This window comes from Hemiscyllium ocellatum, chromosome 4 (genome assembly GCF_020745735.1).
Source record: "Hemiscyllium ocellatum isolate sHemOce1 chromosome 4, sHemOce1.pat.X.cur, whole genome shotgun sequence".
NCBI lineage: Eukaryota > Metazoa > Chordata > Chondrichthyes > Orectolobiformes > Hemiscylliidae > Hemiscyllium > Hemiscyllium ocellatum.
In genome coordinates, this window is record NC_083404.1 from 32098035 (window position 1) to 32118987 (window position 20953).

At 40.2% G+C, this 20953-nt stretch overlaps 1 protein-coding gene across 8 annotated transcripts in view; it reads right to left on the bottom strand.

Moving 5' to 3' along the window:
- The window catches only part of clasp2 (cytoplasmic linker associated protein 2), a 332562-nt gene that overhangs the window by 151847 nt on the left and 159762 nt on the right, over positions 1–20953 (bottom strand). For all 8 annotated transcript variants that reach the window (XM_060822878.1, XM_060822864.1, XM_060822868.1 and 5 more), the window contains exons 17-18: positions 15475–15524; positions 10559–10723 (exon numbers count right to left, since the gene is read on the bottom strand). In XM_060822878.1, the coding sequence (XP_060678861.1) occupies positions 10559–10723; positions 15475–15524 (215 nt within the window). The remainder of the gene's footprint in view (positions 1–10558; positions 10724–15474; positions 15525–20953) is intronic.

Genomic DNA, 20953 nt, shown 5'->3' on the forward strand with positions numbered 1-20953 from the left:
GGGACACAAATAATGTTAAGTTTAGTAATGCAAAGTGGGAAGATGAAATTTCCTTCCTTCTGAAGGAAAGAAGCAAATGCAAATGTGATTTGGAGAGAGGAATTAGACCAATGAGATAAAATTATGATTTAATATTTAAGTAGAAAGTTTGGGTATTACAAAAGCTGTACAAAGACAAGAGAAATGACTTTATTCTGCAGGACAATGAAGGAGAACAATCTGGCATAGTGATGGATGGATGAGCATACAATTTATATTGTTTCTACCCAAGAGAATAACAAAATCTTGGAGTAGTTAGTTACAAGGTCAAAGAACAAGGCAAGTCCAAATGACTGACAGCATTGTTATAGAGTGCTGGGCCAGATAGCTATGATCCACAGCAGTCCTATCTTCATGAATGATTTTTTAAAGTAACATATTACCAACTAATTTCTTAAAAACTGAAATTCAAATTTTCAGTGCTGACCATCTATAGAACAAATTCCTAAGCAGAAAAAATGTTCCCAACAGTGTGCATAATTTTGAACAAATGAGCACAACAATGATATCTTGTAACACTAAAATTATTGGCAAATTGATAAAAGCACTTTACTTTTGTCTCAGGGATTATGGTGAATTTGTAAACATTTAATAATTTAAAAAGTATGAGATATTTTGAGCTTTACAAGCTTATTAAGAAAAATGTAGGCAATTAGTTTTGAACTCCATGCATTTGACTGATGATTCATACCATGTAATGATGCACTTATACTGTCTCTTAATGGGATGAAATTCAAGAAAGAAACTAGCCCATGTGTTACACATTTCAGATAGATGAAATAAATGACTATTCATCAGACTTCCAATTAAGAGACATAATAATATTTATTGTTAAATTCAGCATTTATACCCATAAACATGTTAGACATGTTAGTTACAGATCTATAACACTATTATAAAGAAGGACAGGTAGGCAATTTCCTTACCATCTGCCTTGTCAGATGCATCATCTTTGTAGGAGAGCAAGCAAAGAATAGGGAAGAGTTACGATGTTAGATTTCATGTACAATAATCTCCATAGGTGAAACAATTACTTATGGCATTTGGAAACAGGACATCCAACAATTTATCAAATATTTAAGAAGGCCAACATGGATTTGTTAAGGGGAAATCATGTATAACTAACTTCTTTGAGATTTAAATAACACAGAAGTCTAATAAAGGTATACTGTTTATGTAATTTACATTCCAGAAGAATGATTTGTGACCAAAGTTGACGGTCATAGAACAAAAGAAATAGTAGCAACGTGAATACAAAACTGGTTGAGTGATAGGAAACAAAGAGTACAAAACAAATAATTTTTTTATATATGTTGGAAGGTGGTGTCAGGTGGTATTTCCGAGAAATCAATTTTAGGACTCTTGATATCCTGATATTAGTATAAGACCTTGATGCAAGGGCACAAGTTCAAAATTAGCAGCTGAAACAAAACTTCGAAGATTTGTGAATCACGAATGTAGAGGACACACAAAGGCTGATGGAATAGGTGTGAACAGCTGGAACAGATGCAGAATGCATGCTGTGGATTCACTTTGGTTGTAACAACATAGACAAACAATATAAAACAAAGGGTACAATCCTAAAGGGGATACACAAGCAGAGGGACCTGGGTGCGTATAAGCATAAATCATCAAAGGTGGCAGGATAAATTGAGAGCAGTTAATCAAGTATATTACAGCTTGGATTTATCAATAGGACAGCTGAGAACTAAGAAACGAGAAAGTTATTTTAAACCTGTGTGAGATATTGGTTTGATCTCAACTCGAGGCATTGCATGCGGTCTGGACATCATACTTTAGGAAGGACGTGAAAGCATTAGAAAATGTGCAGAAAATATTTGTTAGAATGGTTCCAAGGGTGTTGGATTTCAATAACAGAAAGAGATTAGAAAATTTCAAAGAAAAGAAGGTTGACAGGATATTTAATAAAGATGTCTGAAATAATCATGGCTCTGGACAATCAACTGTTCCCATTGATAGAAGAATTAAGAACCACTGGGCACAGATTCAAGGTAATTGTTAAAAACAGCAATTTTCAGAAATATTTTGAAAAACTTTTTCATGTATTAAGTAGTTGAGATTTTGATGCATTGCTTGAAAGTGTGGTAGCAGCTGGATCAATAGATGCTTTCAGAAAGGAACTGGATCATTCTTTGAAAAGAGAAAAAAAACCTGCAGAACAACAGGGAAAAGAGAGGGGTATTTCATTTGGTAAATTGCTCCTTCAATGGGTTAGTACAGATGCAATGGACTGAACAGCCTCTTGTGTGTTGTAAGGATCGATGCAAGCAATAATGTGAAGGTTATCGTACAAGAAACCGTGATCTGGATATTACATGCTCCCACCAGTTGCTTTTATTTTGGCTAAGGGCGCGTAAAATAGATTGGGTGCCCAGCTGATCTCATAAAGTAACCCCTAATATGAATGATGAGAGGGGGCTGGAGTCCGTTAAAAGTTAAATTGAGCCCAATAATGCCTACATGAAAATATGTCTGCTGTGAGCAATTAGACAGAAGTGGGAAGATCATTTTTAAATGCCTACATGAGCAAAGGTGGGAAAGAAAGGGGGCACCTTATTCAGGTGTACATGTACAACATTCCTCTGAAGATGCCAATCAACAATTCATAGGCTTCCTCCCCTCTTTCTATGCTCTTGAGTTCCTTCATAGTGTAAAACCCCAAGACTTGGTTTCCCACAGCAGCCATGATACACTTCAGGCCACTTACAGTAGAGCCAGCAGCACTCATATGTGATCTTTGAGTGGTGTAACTACCGGCCAATTAATCTCTGTCCTGAGTGAGTGATGCAAATCCTATAATTTAACCAGGCCATAGTGCCACCAGTGTTAATTGTTCGAGAGAGAGAGAGAGAAGGCAATCTGTCCTGTAAACTTCTTCACCATACTTTGCTAAAGCCATATTTCTTTTATTTTTCCATATTTTTGATTGTGGGCTAAAATGGAAAAATAAGGACCAAGGAAGGAATTGTTTCTCTTCTGAAAACAAGTTACTAGAGCTCGTTGCGTGTTGTATATAAAAACCAGAAGGACTGCAGATGTTATAAAGCAAAGGCAAAAATAGAAATTTCTGGAAAAGCTCAGCAGATCTGGCAGCACCTGAGAAGAGAAATCACAGTTTTGGGTCAAATGACCCTCCTGCAGAACTGATGGCAGCTAGGAAAATGTTGGTTTATATGCAGAAGATGAAGGGGGGGGGGAGTAAACGATAGGTGGAGATTGAGCCCAAATAGAAAGAGCACAGCAGTTGGACAGACAAAGGAGTGAATCTGGCTAAGAGGGTGATTAGCTATTAACGGGGAAAGTTAGTGTCTAACAATGGGTGGTGTATAATAGCAGACTACATGACAACAAGACCTGGGGTGTAGAGGTTGGGGAAGTACACAGGAGTGCTCAAGCCCTAAAGTTATTGAACTCGATAGCGAGTCTGGAAGACTGCAGAATCCCCAAGTGGAAAATGAGGTGCTGTTCTTCCACCTTTTGTTGAGTTTCACTCGAGACAGCGATGTTGGCTAGGGAATAGGATGGTGTGTTGAAGTGGCAAGCAACTGGAAGTTCAGAGTCTTTATTGCAGATAGAACCCAAGTGTTCTGCTAAGAGGTCACCCAGTTTACACTTTGTTTCCACAATGTAGAGGAGACCACACTGTGAGCAGTGAATCACACAAGTTAAAAATCACACAAAACCAGGTTATAGTCCAACAGGTTTATTTGAAAGTACAAGCTTTCGAATGTTACTCCTTCATATGGTAACTAATGGGGCAGGTTCATGGGACACAGAATTTATAGTAAAACATCAAACTGCCAAACAAATAATGGGATGTATTGAACAAACCTAGATTGCTGTTAAGTTCTAGGATTTACATATTAATCAATCGAAACCTGCATCCCTATTCAAAGCGATTAAAGACTTAATAGCAATCTAGGTTTGTTCAATGTATTGCATCAGTTGTATAACACTTTAATCTTTTACTAGAAAATCTGTGTCCTATGATCCTGACCTACTAGTTACCTGATGAAGCAGCAGCACTCTGAAAGCTTATACTTTCAAATAAACCTGTTGGACTATTACCTCATGTTGTGCTGAGTTGATTGCTTTGGACTGGGATAATGTGGGGGAAGGGGAAATTAGGAAACTGTTGAAATCCACATTGATCCCGCTTGGTTGCAGGGTCCCAAGGTGAATTATGAGGCGTTCTTCCTCCAGGCGTTGGTAGTGAGGGGGCTTGGCGATGGAGGAGGGCCAGGACCTGCATGTCCTTGACTGAGTGGGAGGGGGAGTTGAAGTGTTCAGCCATGGGGCACTGGGGTTGGTTGGTGCAGGTGAACCAGAGATGTTTTCTGAAATGATCCGCAACGAGGTGTCCTGTCTCTCCAATGTAGAGACCACAATGGGAGCAATATCCACATTTGATCCAGTAGATGACATTGGTGGAGGTACAGGTAAATTTCTGTCACACGTGGAAGGATCCTTTAGGGCCTTGGATGGAGGTGGGCGCAGTGTTTGCACTTCCTGCAGTGGCAGGGGAAGGTGCCAGGTGTGGGCTGGTTGTGGTGGGGGTGGGGGGGTATCAACCTGACGAGGGAGTCGTGGAGGGAATGGTCTCTCTGGAATGCTGATACGAGTGGGGAGGGAAATATGTCTCTGGTGGTGGGGTCCGTTTGTAGGTGGTGGAAGTGATGGAGGGTAATGCAATGTATGTGGAGATTGGAGGGGTGGAAGATGAGAACAAGGGATGTTCTGTCCCTGTTGTGTTGGGAGGAGTGGAGTTCAAGGGTGGTGGTGTGGGAAGTGGAGGAGATACGCTGGAGTGCGATAGACATTGTCTTTATAGACTTCAGCAGAGCGTTCAACAATGCTCCGCATAGTAAACTGATTAATCAGATCAAATCACATAGGATCCAAGGGAAGTTAGCCAACTGGATACAAACTTAGACAGAGGGTGACGATGGAGGGTTGCTTTTCAGACTGGAGGCCTGTGACCAACGGTGTGTCACAAGGATCAGTACTGGGTCCACTGCTCTTCATCATTTATATAAATGATTTGGATGTGACTGTAGGAAGCCTGGTTAGTAAGTTTACAGGTCTTGCCAAAACTGATTGTGTAATGGATAGTGATAAATATCTGAGTACAACAGGACCTTGATCAGATAGGCCAAAGGACCAAGGAGTGGCAGATGGAGTTTAATTTAGATAGATGTGAGGTGTTGCATTTTGCAAAGGCAAACCAGGCCAGGACTTATACAATTAGTGGCAGCGCTCTGGGGAATGTTGCCAAACAAAGAGACCTAGGGGTCAAATGCATAGTTCCTTGAAAATGGAGTTGCAAGTGGACAGGGTGCTGATGGTGGTGTTTTGCTGCTTGCCTTCATTGGTCAGAACAAGGAGAGGAGAGGAGTTGGGATATCATGTTGCAGCTGTACAGGACATTGATGAGACCACTTTTAGAATACTGCATAGAATTTTAGTCACCCTTCCAAAGGAAGGATTTTGTTAAACCTGAGAGAATACAGAAAAGATTTAAAAGGATGTTGCTGGAACCAGAGGGTTTGAGTTATTGAGATAGGCTGATTAGGCTAGGGCTTTTTTCCCTTGAGTGCTGGAGGCATCTGTTGAGGGGTGACCTTAGAGGTTTATAAAATCACGAGGATAGTGTGAATAACCAAGGTCTTTTTCCTACAGTGGGAGAGTCCAAAACTAGAGCACATTGGTTTAAGGTGAAGAGGGGAAAGGACCTGAGGGGTAACTTTTTCACACAGAGGGTGGTGCACATACAGAATGAGCTGCCAGAGGAAGTGGTGGATGCTGGTAAACTTACAACATTTAAAAGGCATCTGGGTGGGTATATGAATAGGAAGGGTTGAGAGGAATATGGGCCAAATGTTGGCAAATGGGAATAGGTCAAACAGGGATGTCTGGTCGGCGATGGCAAGTTGGACCAAAGGGTTTATTTCTATGTTGTATGACTCCATGACCAAATTGAAAGAAGAAAACAAAATGTAGAAAAGATTAGTGGCAAGTCAGAGGATTGGGAAAATTTGAAAAATCAACAAAAGATGACTAAGAAAACAATAAAGAGGGAGAAAATAAATTTTGAGGATATATTTCTAAGTAATATCAAGACAGACAGCAAAAGATCCTTTAAATACATTAAAATGAAGTGATACGTTTAAGTGAATATAGACCCTTGGAGAATTAGACTGGGGATATAATAATGGAGAAACAGGAAATGACAGATGAGTTGAATAAATATTTTTTGTCAGTTTTCACAGTAGAAAACACTATCAGCATTCCAACTAACTAAATATTCAAGAAGCAAATGAGCAGGAAATAAACACAATAGCTATCAAAAATGATAAGTGGTAGGGAATCTAATGGGTCGAAACACCAAAATTCTCCTGGAACTAATGGGATGCATTCTAGCTTGGGTTTTGGAAGGGGAAACAAAAGTTAGTTACTTAAATGGAGACAATCTGCAGAAAGCTGAAACATAAAGGACTTGGAGATATTTCTGCATAAAACACAAAGCTGGGACACAGTTGCCAGGTGATCAGGAAGTGTAATAGAATGTTGGCACTTACTTCAAGGGGGTTGGAGTATAAGAGTAGGAAAGTCTTACTACAATTGTACAAGGTGCTGATAAGACCATAATTAAGAGTACTGTGAACTCTTATGGTCCCCATATTTAAGAAAATATATCATTTCATTGGAAGCAATTCATTAAGTTCACAAAGATGATCCCTGGTATGGAGGGACTGTCTCATGAACAGAAGCTAAACAAATTGGGAGTCTTCTCACTGGAGTTAAAGAGAATGAGAGGTGATCTCACTGAAATATATAAGGCTTGACAGGGTGTTTCGCTTTATGGGACAGTCTAGAACCAAAAGGCATAGTCTCAGAAATTTAAGACTGAGATCAGCAAAACATTCGTCTCTCAGAGAGTTGAGTGTCTTTGGAACTCATTGCCACAGAAAGCTGGCAGGGCAGACGTACGTATACAATTGAGGCTGAGATAGGTGAATCCGTGATCAGTAGAAGAATCAAGGGAAATGGGGAAAATACAGGAGAGTAGATACTGAATGAGGAACGTTGGATCAGCCATGATCCTATTGAATGGCACAGAAGGCTCAAGGACCCAAACAATCTACTCCTGTTCCTAATTCTTAGGGTTTGGGTTTGTAAAAGTAGCAGATGCACTGATAGTAATCTTCCAAGAATCCTTAGATTCTGGAGCAGTCCCAGAAAATTTGCAAGCCACCAATGTAACAGTTCTATTTAAAAAGTGAAGGAGACAAAACAAAGGTAACTACACACCAGTTAACTTTACATCTGTTGTTGAGAACATGTCAAGAGTCCATTATAAAGGATATAATCGCAAAATATTTAGAAATACGTCATATGATCAAATAGAGCCAGCATGTCTTCATGAAAGGGAAATTCTTTGAGGAGGTAATAAGCAGTGCATGCTAATGAAGTGGATGCAATTTAGTTGGATTTCAGAAGACCATTTAATAAGAACCCTTGGGATTGGAGGAAGTATATGAGCATGCATACAGGATTGGCTAGAAGGAAGTGAGGACTGCAGTTGCTGGAAATCAGAGTCAAAAAGCGTGGTGCTGGAAAAGTACAGCAGCACAGGCAGCATCCAAGGAGCAGGAGAGTTGACATTTTGAGCATAAGCTCTTCATCAGGAATGTGGAAGGGCCTAAGGAGGCTGAGAGATAAATGGGAGGGACTGGGTAGCTGGGAATGCGATAGATGGATGAGGGTGAGGGGTGATGGTAATAGGTCGGAGCGGACGGTGGAGCAGATAGGTGGGAAGGAAGATGGACAGGTAGGACAGTTCAAGAGACAGTGCCAAGTTGGATCTGGGATGAGGTTGGGGGAGGGGAGATGAGGAAACTGGTGAAATCAATATTGATTCGGTGTGGTTGGAGGTTCCCAAGGCAGAAGATGAGGCTTTCTCGCTCCAGGTGTTGGGTGACTAGAATTTGGTGGTGGAGAAGACCGAGGACTTGTATGATCTTAGCGGAATGGAAGGGGGACTCAGCCACAGGGGTTGTTTAGTGCATGTGTCCCAGAGATGTTTTCTGAAAGATTCCGCAAGTTGGCGTCCTGTCTTCCCAATGCAGAGGAGACCACATTGAGAGCAACGGACACATGAGATGACGTGTATGGAGGTGCAGGAAAATCTCTGTCGGATGTGGAAGGATCCTTTGGGGCCTTGGACAGAGGTAAGGGGAGAGGTGCAGGCACAGGCTTTACACCTCTTCCGGCGGCAAGGGAAGGTGCCGGAAGTGGAGGGAGGGTTGGTGGGGTGCATGGACCTAACAAGAGAGTCACAGAGGGAATGGTTTCTGCAGAATGCAGATAGGGGTGAGGAGGGAAATATATCTCTGGTGGCGGGGTCTGTAGGTGGCGGAACTGGTGGAGGATGATGAGTTGTACCTGGAGGTTGGTGGGGTGAAAGATGAGGACCAGGGGGTTCTGTCCTTGTTGTGGTTGGAGGGGTAGGGTTCAAAGGTAGAGATGTGGGAAGTGAGATGACGTGCTGGAGGGCATTGTTAACCACATGGGAGAGGAAATTGTGGTCCTTGAAGGAGGTCATCTGGGATGTTCTATGGTGGAACTGGTCTTCCTGGGAGCAGATGCGACGGAAGCAGAGGAATTGGGAATAAGGGATAGCGTTTTTACAGGAGGCAGGATGGGAGGAGGTGTAGTCCACGTAGCTGTGGGAGTCGGTAGGTTTGAAGTAAATGTCCGTGTTGAGTCGGTCGCCGGAAATAGAGATGGAGAGGTCGAGGAAGAAGGAGGAGATGTCTGAGATGGGCCAGGTGAACTTGAGGTCAGGGTGCAAGGTGTTCGGGCGTTGATAAACTGTTCAACCTCCTTGTGGGAGCATGAGGCGATGCTGATACAGTTATCTATGTAGTGGAGGATAAGTTAAATAGTACAGGACAGAGAGTTGGGATAAAGAGAGGCATTTTCAGGCTGGAAACCTATAAGTAGAGACGTGCCATTGGGATAATTGCTGGGGCAATTATTTACAATTATATTAGTGACTTGGGTGAGGGAACTTAATGTACTGAAGCCAACCTTGTGGATGACATAAAAATAGGTGGGTAGGCACGTGGTGAGGGTGACACCCCACAAAGAATCTGCAGAATGATATTGACAAGTGAACAAAAATATGGCAAATGGAATATAATGTGGGGAAATTTGAGGTTATGCACTTTGATGGGAAGAATAGGAGGTGAATATTACTTAAATGCAAGAAAGCTACAGAACACAGGGATTTACGAGCCTTCATCCAAGAATCACAGAAAGCTAGCATTCAACTTCACTGAATAACCAGAAAGACAAATGGAATGGCATCCTGTATTTCAATGGGAATGAAGGTTAAAAAAAAACTAGAAAAGTTTTGTTAGCTAGACCACAGCTGGAATACTATGAACAGTTTTGGGCCCTGATCTCAGGTAAGATATTGGAAGCAGTCCAAAGGTTCACTGAATTGATGCCAGATGTGGAGGTACTTCTTTTATTCATTCATGGGACATGGGCGTGGCTGGCTAGGTCAGTATTTCTTGCCCATCCCTAATGGCTGACAGGGCAATTAATTAGAGTTTCATGTATGCCAGACCAGATAAGGATGGAAAATTTCCTTCCCTAAAATACATCAAATACACCGCAGGCTGCCTCACAGCACCAAGGACTCAGGTTCTTGACTAATCGTCTGTGTGGAGTTTGCATGCTCTCCCTGTGCCTGCATGGGCTTCCTCTGGGTGCTGTGGTTTCCTCCCATAGTCCAAAGATTGTGCAGGTTCGGTGGACTAGCCATGCTAAATTGTCCTTAGTGTCGAGGGATATGCATGCTAGATATATTAGGCATGGTAAATGCAAGGCTTTGGGGATAGGGCGGGATGCTCTTCGGAAGATCCATGCAGACTTGATGCGCTGTAAGGATTCTATGATCAACATCGTTACACACTTAATTGCAAATTTTTGCTTATTTAATTCAAATTTCACCAGCTGCCATTGAGGTATTCGAAATTAGGTGCTTAGAGAATTAACTGGATGTATGGATAAATAGTCTGGTGACAATACCACGAGACCATTGCCTCCCTGGTTTTAAGAGGAGACGTTGAGTAGAACATAGATGAATGAGGGGCAACCTTACTGAAAGATACATAATTTTTAGGAGACTTGACAGGGTGGATGCAGAAAGGTTGATTTCCTTTGTGGGACATGAAAACATAATAAGTGGTCACACATTTAAAACAGAGATGAGGAAGAATTTCTTTTCTCAGAGGGTTGTGAATCTGAAATTCTTTACTACAGAAGGCTGTTGAGGCGGAGTCATTAAGTATATTCAAGGGTGAAATAGACAGATTTTTAAATCAGTAAGGGAATCAAGGGATGTGGGGAAAAAGGCAGGAAAGTGGAGTTAAAGATTATCAGAGATCAAAAGCTTTGGAGAAAAATGTGAACTAATCAATCTTACCAAGTGAAGCATAAGCTCCTGATGGAACATTCGATGCAGTTAAACGGCTTGTTGCTGCATGTCCTGCGGCATGGCGTGATTTTGCAGATGCAGCAGCATTCACATCTATGTCACTTCTGGAACGCTGCAAACCACCAGGGGTAGCTGTAGACTTGCTGCTTGGGACTGAAACATACAAGGGAAGGAAAGATCCTAAATATGAATAGGTGTATTGAACAGAAAAGTTCAAATACAATAGTAGATTAGATTAGATTACTTACAGTGTGGAAACAGGCCCTTCGGCCCAACAAGTCCACACCGACCCGCCGAAGTGCAACCCACCCAGACCCCTACATTAACCCCTTACCAAACACTACGGGCAATTTAGCATGGCCAATTCACCTGACCCGCACATCTTTGGACTGTGGGAGGAAACCGGAGCACCCGGAGGAAACCCACGCAGACACGGGGAGAACGTGCAAACTCCACACAGTCAGTCGCCTGAGTCGGGAATTGAACCCGGGTCTCAGGCGCTGTGAGGCAGCAGTGCTAACCACTGTGCCACCGTGCCGCCCACAAGCTCTGAAGCTTCAAAAAAAGTCAACATCAAAATTGAGCAAACAATAAAAATATCATAGCTAAATAGCAAATATAAAAAAAAATCTGATGAAATGAATAAATCCTGTTTCATTGCACGTTCTCCCTGTGCCTGCATGGGCTTCCACTGGGTGCTGTGGTTTCCTCCCATAGTCCAAAGGTTGTGCAGATTAGGTGGATATCATAAAGGAATATCTAACTGCCACTAACACTTCTTTAATTAAGGTGACAGTTGAGGTGATGGGTGTGTCAAGTATGCAGGCTGTACATCTGATAGACCATATCAAACAATATACCTTTACAACCACATGAAAAGAGCAGCAAGTCAATGATATGCAAACAACCCATCTTTGCAAAATTCAGAACTCACCGCTTGAAAATCATAATGATTTTATTCTTCTTTATTTTTAATTGTGACTCAGATGGAAAAAAGGACGGTTTTAAAAACGAAAGGGCTGTGGAAAGGATTGCTGCAAATTTTAAAAGCAAGTTATCTGACACTCAATGTAAGTGGTGTTTACACTAGCAATTAAGGGTGGGGATCTAGTGGCAGATAAGGAGCTAAAGGATATACACAATTGGAGATTCAGTCAGCAACAAATAGCTGATTGATCTGGGGAATGGTGACCTGTTGGGGATGACAAGGTTCCAGTGCAGAGCTCTGTGGTAGCTTGACAGTGTGAACGTTTGGGTCAGAGGCAGATCTCCGACAGTAAAGGAGCTGACTTTTCTCTCTGCAGTAAAAGGTACTTCATCCTAAAGTCAGTCAGCTTATTTCCCTTACAAAAACAGAAGTAGTTGGAAAAGCTTAGCAGTTCTGGCAGCATCTGTGAAGAGAACTCAACATTATCGTTTGCATCCAGTGACCCTCAGATTACATCCGTTCTGAGGAAGAGTCTCTGGATCTGGAACGTTAACTCTGAATTTTCTTCACAGATACTGCCAGATCTGCTGAGCTTTTCCAGCAACTTCTGTTTTTGTTTCTGATTTTCAGCATCCACAGTACTCTTGGTTTTCAGTTTATTTTCCTTCATCAGTTACTGTAGCTGTGGCTCTTAACCAATAAGTCAGTCTTGATAAGTGTGAACCAGTTACTTTGTGCCTTCTGCAAGCAAGTGAAATTGTGCATTGAATATCAGAGTTGAGGTATCATGTTGCGGCTACAGGACATTGGTTCGGCAACTTTTGGAATACTGTGCTCAACTCTGATCTCCCTACTATAGGAAAGATGTTGTGAAACTTGAAAGGGTTCAGAAACGATTTACAAGGATGTTTCCAGGACTGGAGGCTTGAGCTATAGGGAGAGGCTGAATTGCCTGGGATTATTTTCCCTGAAGCTTCAGAGGCTAAGGAGTTACAATGTAGAGGCTTGTAAAATCTTGAGGGGTATGGATAGGCTAAATAGCCAAGGCATTTATGCCAGGATAGGGGAGCCCAAAGCTAGAGGGCATAGGTTTAAAGTGAGAGGGAAAAGATTTAAAGGGGATCTGAGGGGCAACTTTTCCTCGCAGATGGTGGTACATGTATGGAATGAGCTGCCAGGGGTGGTGGAGGAGGCTGGTACAATTACAACATTTAAAAGCATCTAGATTGGTACAGAATAGAAAGGGTTTAGAGATATATGGGCCAAATGCTGGCAACAGAACTAGATTAATTTCGGACATTTGGTCAGCATGGATGAGTTGAACCGAAGGGTCTGTTTCAGTGCTATACATCTCTGTGACTCTATGAAAGTGCCTAGTAATGTAAGATTAAGAACAGCAAGTCCTTACAAGCCAAGAAGGTTACCTCAGTGAATTCTGTGAACATGGACCTCTGAATTTCCTTCTTGGTCTTTCCCTCCACCTGTAACATCTATGTTTCAGTTGTGCCTGTCTGTGTTTGTGCAAACTGGAAGTTTTATAAAGGAGTTAGTGTTTAACTCGCAGTTATATGACAATATTTCATAATTGTTTACCAGTAGCTGGAACCTAATTATTTGTAATAAATAGTTAGCATTGTTAAGTATAGAAGCATGGACTTTGCCTCCTGTCATCTGAGTGTAAAAGACCGATAAATTGGGGAATTCTGAAATAATTTTTTAATTAAAGATTAAAATTAATCAATATTTTTAATCTTTGTGAAGACTCCAGGAATCACAAGGACTTCCAGCACACTGCTCCAGTGAGACATAGCAATGCACGAGGTGTGATTCTGCGATTTTACAACATTTGCCAAATAATCAAGACTATGCTAAGAATTATGCTCGAAACCAGGTTTTTAGATTGTCACTCAGATTTGTAGTTCATGTGCTAGAGGCTACATATATTCAACAGAAACCTTGACTTTGTAGGAAAAAAATATGTTTCTGTATACATTTGATCCAACTGCATCTCCATGCCGACCATAGCCCAAACAATCAGCACCGTCTTCTCATGTTATATAAATTGGTGTTCCCCTTCAATGTTTGGTTTCTTGACCCTAGCCAACATCCATGCTTATCGATCAATATGCTGATGCATGGCTTCTGCTCCTGAATGCAGGTGGTCTACATACAGCAGCAAGAAAATTTTGAGGAAACTTTGGCTCCAACTCGATAAGTGAAAGACAGAAAATTTCAACTTTGTGTCTCTTTTTCGTAATGTTTAAGTTCCACGCTACTATACCAAGCATTTACTTATCAATGTCTTCGAGAATACATGAAAACCATATATTCAAATATGATCACAGAAGAAATGGTGGAATATGAAGTAGTCCAGTTGGGAATTAAAAATTATCAGCATCAGTAGATCAAATGAATGGACGAAATTGTGGAATCCAGAGCATCTTATTCCCAGGTCGTTAATTTTGGAATAACGAATAATCAAAATGTAATCAGGTACAAAAATAATGCAAAGGATAATGGAATGTTAATGTTATAAAGGGTAAAATATAAAGGATAGGAAGTTTTGCAATAGTGAAATAAAGTCTTCTTGTGTCCTATTTCCAAGACTGCATACAATTCTGGGCACCACACGATTAAAAGAATATAGGGTCTTGGAAGGAATACACAGGAGATTCACATGAATGTTGATACAGCTCCAGAGGCTAAATTATGGTAAGTGCATATAAATAAGTTATTAACTTAATCTTATTCAAAAATGAACAAATTTTGATGACATCTTAAATTTTGTAGTGATTTTATTGATCAAAACAGCAAAGTGAATTCCCGCACCAAGAGTGGCAACAGAATAATAGCTAAAGCAAAGTGGATTGTCTGAACAGATGGTTTGATGCATGAACTATAAATAAAACTAAGAAACAAAGCATCCAGTCTAAGTCCATTTTAAACAAAAAAAATTGAGATGAGTAAACTAACAAGGGAACAGTAGAACAAAACAAGAAAGAAAATAAATAAGGAATTAGGAAAATAAAAATGAGATTAAAGCAATAAAAGCAAAATCGTATTATGTATAAAGGAACACAGTAAAAGACCTGGAAATAAAAAGAGAAAGATTCAATTTCTATTTATGCCAATGATAGTTTGGTTTATTTTCACCAGTATAAATTAATGTAAAGTAGTTTTCGTATTGCAATATGGACCAGCAAAGTAATTCTGGCCAATGTATAACATACAATGACAAGAATGTCATTCTATCCACTTAGGATGGAAGAGGTCAATTTTTTTAAGGTATATAAGTAAAAATGTTTTTGTTTATCCTTTCATAGATGTGGGTCTCACTGTATACTTCCTTTTTCACCCTTGGACTGAATGGCTTGCTCATCCATTTGAGAGGATAGTTTAGATTAGATTTAGATTAGACTTACAGTGTGGAAACAGGCCCTTCGGCCCAACAAGTCCACACCGACCCGCCGAAGCGCAACCCACCCATACCCCTACCTAACACTATGGGCAATTTAGCATGGCCAATTCACCTGACCCGCACATCTTTGTGACTGTGGGAGGAAACCGGAGCACCCGGAGGAAACCCACGCAGACACGGGGAGAACGTGCAAACTCCACACAGTCAGTCGCCTGAGTCGGGAATTGAACCCGGGTCTCAGGCGCTGTGAGGCAGCAGTGCTAACCACTGTTGAAAGGCAATAATATTGCCTGGAATCACAAGTGGCCCAAACTAAGTAAAGGACCTGAATGAATGAGCATGGTTTTCTTTTATGACAACTAAAGACAATTCCATGGTCACCATTCCTGAGACCACTTTCAATTCTAGATTTTATTAATGGAATTCAAATTCCACCAGCTGGTACAGTTTGGATTACCAGGCCAGTAATATTACTATTGAGCAATCATCTCTGATTAAATATCGTCCAGCATCTATAGTTTACAATTTTAGTTCAGAATATTTAAACACAAAACTAACCTCTTGATGTACTTCCACCTGCGACTGACCATTTAGCAGGAAAGGCACGGCTGGAAAGAAAGCAAAATTGCTTACAACCCAGAGAAGAAATACAGACTAGTTGTCACATGCTCCTTTCATCACATAGTATGTTATTCCATTAAACACTTTCAAAAAAGAAATAACTCCCATTAGATTGTTGCAAAATTGTAACATAGTTGAAAAAGTTGAAATATATTTTGATGAAATGCAATTTTAGGACTCCCACTTTTTTTAAAATTACTAAACAGCAGTTACTTGCTGGGATTGTGCAACTTACTCACACATAATAAGATAAAGATTTAGCACACTATTGGTGAATATATCACTGTGCACTTTTATTTGAACAAATACACTGCAAAACCAGACAAAAAAATCCACATCTATACAGTTTCAAATTTTTATAATCTCTAAAGAGCTCAGGAAGTAGTCTTTACAAAATCAAAAACGTGATTTGATTTTCATAAATTCAATAGACATTTTTACTTCTCTCACCATCAATAATGAAACCAGTTCTGTCTGCCAATTAAAGTTAAATAACTATCACAAAAATTATTAAAGTTTGAAAACAGCAAGTTTTTTTTTTAAATAGAACACAAGAGTGCTTTCAAATCCTCCACAATTCAGATCTTACTAATACACTGCGTCCATGCTGGATAATTCAGTTAACATATGTTCAAATTGTACAATTGTCACTAAAAGCTCTTGCTATTTGCTGTAATATTTTTAGCTAGTCAAATTTCAAGATATTAAAAGATCTAATGAACACAAATAGTTCATTCTGCCTCTAAAGATAGTTAATTAGATCAAGGTTGATCTCCATCCCAATTCCATTTCCAGTATGTCTTATTTTCATATAGCTTGTTACTACCTAACAAAAGTCTGTTGTTCTCAGTTTTGAAAATGGATATTAATATGCTTTTGAAAGAGGAGTTCCATTTCTTTCACTTTTGACACGAGTATCTCCTGATTTCACTCGAATGGATTAACTCTTAATTTCTACATTGTGCTGTCTCCTTCTGGATTTCCTGACCAATGGAAATAGTTTATTCCTGTTTATTCCATTGAATTCCAACTATCATTTTAAAACTCTTGATCAGATTAGAGGACTTGACAGGGTAGAAATGGAAAGATTGTTTCCCCTTGTGGAGAGTCGAGGATCAGAAAGCATAATCTCAGAAAGAGGGCTTGCACATTTAAAAAAGAAGACTTTCTTCTGTTGGAGGATTGTGAATCTGGAATTTCTTACCACAGAGGGCTGTTGAGGCTGAGTCGTTAAGTATATTCATGAGAGAGACTGACAGATTTTTTTAAAATCAGGAAGGGAATTGAGAATTATTAGGGGAAAGGCAGGAAAGTAGAGTTGAGGATTATCAAAAAAGCCATGCTCTCACTGAATCACAGAGGGGCTGGATAGTCTACTTCTGCTTATATATCTTCTGTCTTATCATTCCTTAACTTTCAGTGCCTAGACATGGAAACAAAATACACTGTGTTTGTTAATTACAATGTCACATTGTACTTCAACCCAGTTTTTGTTAAGTACAGTGTAGTATGGAGTGTCTAAGGTGTGCATTATCTGAACTCACAAGCATTAGTGCTGTACCTTGTCTGAACTCAACAACATGTAAAATTTCAAAGAGCAAAGTGCCATAATGTCTGAGCACTGACACGATACAGCATAACATTCGTGGGTTTAAAAGATGCACAGTGCTAACATTGACCAGGTGTCACTATTGGAGGTGGCAACATGCAGGCCTTACAGTTCAACAGCCAAACTCATTTAATGCTAGCAGATAAATTACAACTGAAAACATGCACTGGTGGAATGGTTTCCTCATTTTGTCCTTTATGATGAAGGTTATGCTGAAATGTATTAATTTTGGCCCATTGATTGCTCGTCAGATTGAAATTACTTGCACAATTTGTCAACGTATCAAAAGTAGAATTTGTAGAAAGGTGAGCATTAACACTAGATGAGAGGTTTTGATGAAAGGTCACAGACTTAAAAGATGAACTACTTCTTTTGTCACAGTTGCAGCCAGACCTACAAAGTATTTTCTGCATTTTCTGTTTTTATTTCAGGTTTCCAGTATATGGAGTGTTCTGTTTTTAGACATAACCTATGAAAGTTGTCGAGGCATATTTGTTTGTGGTTTTCAAGAGAAATTTGTTAATAGTTGTAGCCCCACTAGTGATCTCAGTAGCACGCCACTAGTTACAGGATTGCAACCTGAAAATGTCGCCCTTATCCCAAATCGCTGTCCTCCATTAGTTAGCCAAACCTCTATCAATGCTGATATACTTCTCCCACCACCACGGGCACTTCCCATATTAAGTAGCCTAATATTTTATACCTTATCAAATACCTAGATACTGTCCAGATGTTACTGCATTTGGACAATGACTGCTTCAGCAACTGAGTCATCGTGAATGATGCTGAAAATTGTACAATCAACAGTGAACATCCCCATTTCTGACCTTATGATAAAGGGAAGGTCATTGATGAGTCAGATGAAAATGGTTAGGCCTAGGACATTGCCGTGGGGAACTCTGGGCCTTCAAGCCCTACCTTCTCCAGACGTTATGTCATAATATCTCTGAAGAAGTGGATTAGGAAAATATCTACCTGAGGAACTCCTGCAAAGATGCACTGGAGTTGAGGTAGCTGACCTTTGACAACCACAATCATCTTCCTTTGTGCCAGTTCTGACTCCAACTAGTGGAGAGGCTTCCTGTGATTCCCATTGACCCCGGGTTTGCTAGGGATCTTTGATGCCACACGTAGTCAAACGTATCCTTGATGTCAAGGGTATTCACTCTCATCTCATCACTGGAATTCATCTCTTTTGTCAACGTTTGAACCAAGACAACTACCAGATTTTGTAATAAAGTCAGGAGCTCAGTGGGCCTATCAGAACCCAAATAGAATGTCAGTGAGCAAGTTATTGTTCGTAAGTGCTGTTTGATGGCACTGTCAATCATATTTTCCATCGTTTTACCAATGACCAAAACAGACTGATGGGGTGGAAACTGGCTGAATTTGATTTATCCTGCTCTTCATGCACTGAAATTACCTGTACAATTTTCCACATTGTTGGATTGCTGCCAGTGTTGTAACTGTCGTGCAGCAGCCTGGCTACAGGTGTGGCATGTTCTTCAGTATTATTTTTCTATTTTAAACATTTTTTTGTATTATTGATTGAGGTAAAGGACTATTTTAAAGAAGAGTAAGAATTGTGGATTGCTGTACTTTTTAAAAGAAAATTACTGACACTCATTCTAAGTGCTGTTTACACTGCTGCTTGTCAAAGCAGTGGGGGATGGATACTGCAGGCAGGTTGGCATTCGGGAATATGTACAAATTGAGAATTGGCCAGCAACAAGCAGCTAACAGGGTTGTCACATGTTGACAAATTGTCCATGACATACGTGTTTTACTTGCCAGCAATTAGATAATTGAACAGCTTGAGAGTGTGAACAATATGGCCTGAAGACTTCTGACCTCCAAATGATGGTGGTGCATCTCACTCTCTCTCTCTTTCTATGGTAAAAGGTACCCAAAACCAAAAGAAAGCCAGTTTATTTTCTATGAGTAACTACTAGACTTTGCAATTTGTGAACTAGTCAGTCCGTCCCCCTGCAAGGATGTGCTAAGTAGTTTGTGAAGATAGACTGATGAACAGCACGTCTTGACAATCAAAAGAACAATCCCAACAAACTCTGTGGACAGGGGCCAGTGAACTATCTTCCCAGTATTTCCAGAACACCTTTTTTGTCTGTCTGCATGTATGTGTACAGGAACTTTTAAAAGGCAACCATCACGTTATACAAGAACTACCCGTAAATAGTAATTCCAGTTAAGTGCAGAACCCTAGTCCATACTTTCTAATAAAGTGGGTATTTTTTAAAAAAATACATTGAGGAATTTTGCATGCTTTGATAAAATCCATTTTTGTGATGACTTTGGGAATATTGGAGCTTGACTTCCAGCATGCTCCCCAGTGAAGTATGACAAACTTGACAAAAAGACTAAACTAATGGCTTTGTATATGAATGCAGATAGCATTTGCGGCTAAGCAAACAAATCAACAGTTCACACTGGATTTAGTGAAAATTATCTGGTAGCCATTCTGAAGATGTAGTTGCATGATGACAAGAACAGAGTCCACAATATTGAAGGGTATATGGCATTCAAAAACAATGGAAAGCTAGGCAAAGTTGGAGGGGTAGCACTATTCGTCAAGGATGGTATTTGTGCAATACTTGAAGATGACCATGGTTTCAGACATTGGGATATCGAAACATTTTGGGTGGAAAGAGAAATAGTAGGGAAAAGAACTCACTAGTAGTGGTGGTGTACAGACCCACTAACATTAGTGTTAATGTTGGATGAAGTATAGAAAAAAAAATTGTCCCCTGGTGATAAAGAGGCGAAATAAACAGTCACCTGGATGAGGCTTTCATAAAACACTTTCGATATAGTTTGTTAAAGCAGCAAGTTCTGGAACTGACCAGACAGTAGGTTATAACAGGCATGGTGTTGTGTCGTGTGACAAGATTAATTAATGATCTTAGATTAAAGGCACTCTATGGACAGCAAACACAATACGACTGAATTTTATATTCAGTTGAAAGGGAGAACAGTGGCTTTAAGGATAATGGTTTAAACTTGAAGAGGAACTACGGGGGTACAAAGCTGGGCTACCTGAAGTGAATAGGCAAATAAGCCAGTGGATAAATCAACAGAGAAGCAGAAGCAGACATCTAAAGGAAAACACAATGGGTTGAATGGCTTTATTCTTTCCTGTAACATTGCTATGGTACTCAATAAGTACATGCTCAATGACAAAAAAAATTTGAAGGTGAGGACCTACCATCTGTGGTTAACTAAGTAAGTTGAGGAAAGTATCAAACTAAGGAAAAGACATATAATTGTGCAAGGTGGTAGCGAGTTGCTTTCTTAAACTGCTGCAGTCCGTGTGTGTCTCAATCCACAATGCTGTTAGGGAGTGTGTTACAGGATTTTGACCCAGCAACACTGAAGGAATGGCAAGAAAGGAATGTCAATATGTTTTCAAATCAGGATGGTGAGTGGCTTGGGGGGGACCTTGCAGGTGGTGATGTTCTTGTCTATCTTCTGCCCTTTCGCTTTTAGATGAAAGTGGTTTTGAGTATGGGATAACATGTTAATATAGATAAACGATTAATTACATTAAAGAGACAACCAGTTTTTTACTGGTGGCAGCATATGATGAATGGAGTCCCATATGACGAAATGCTATGACCTTACCACATTACAAATTATATCATTACTTAGGTGAAGGGAGTGAAAATGTATTCGCTAAATTTGAAGATGATACAAAGACAGGCAGCAAAGCAAAGAAACAAATTGCAGGTGGGACAGATAGGCAGAGTAAGTGGGCAAACATCCAGCATATGGGAGTATATTGTGGAAGGG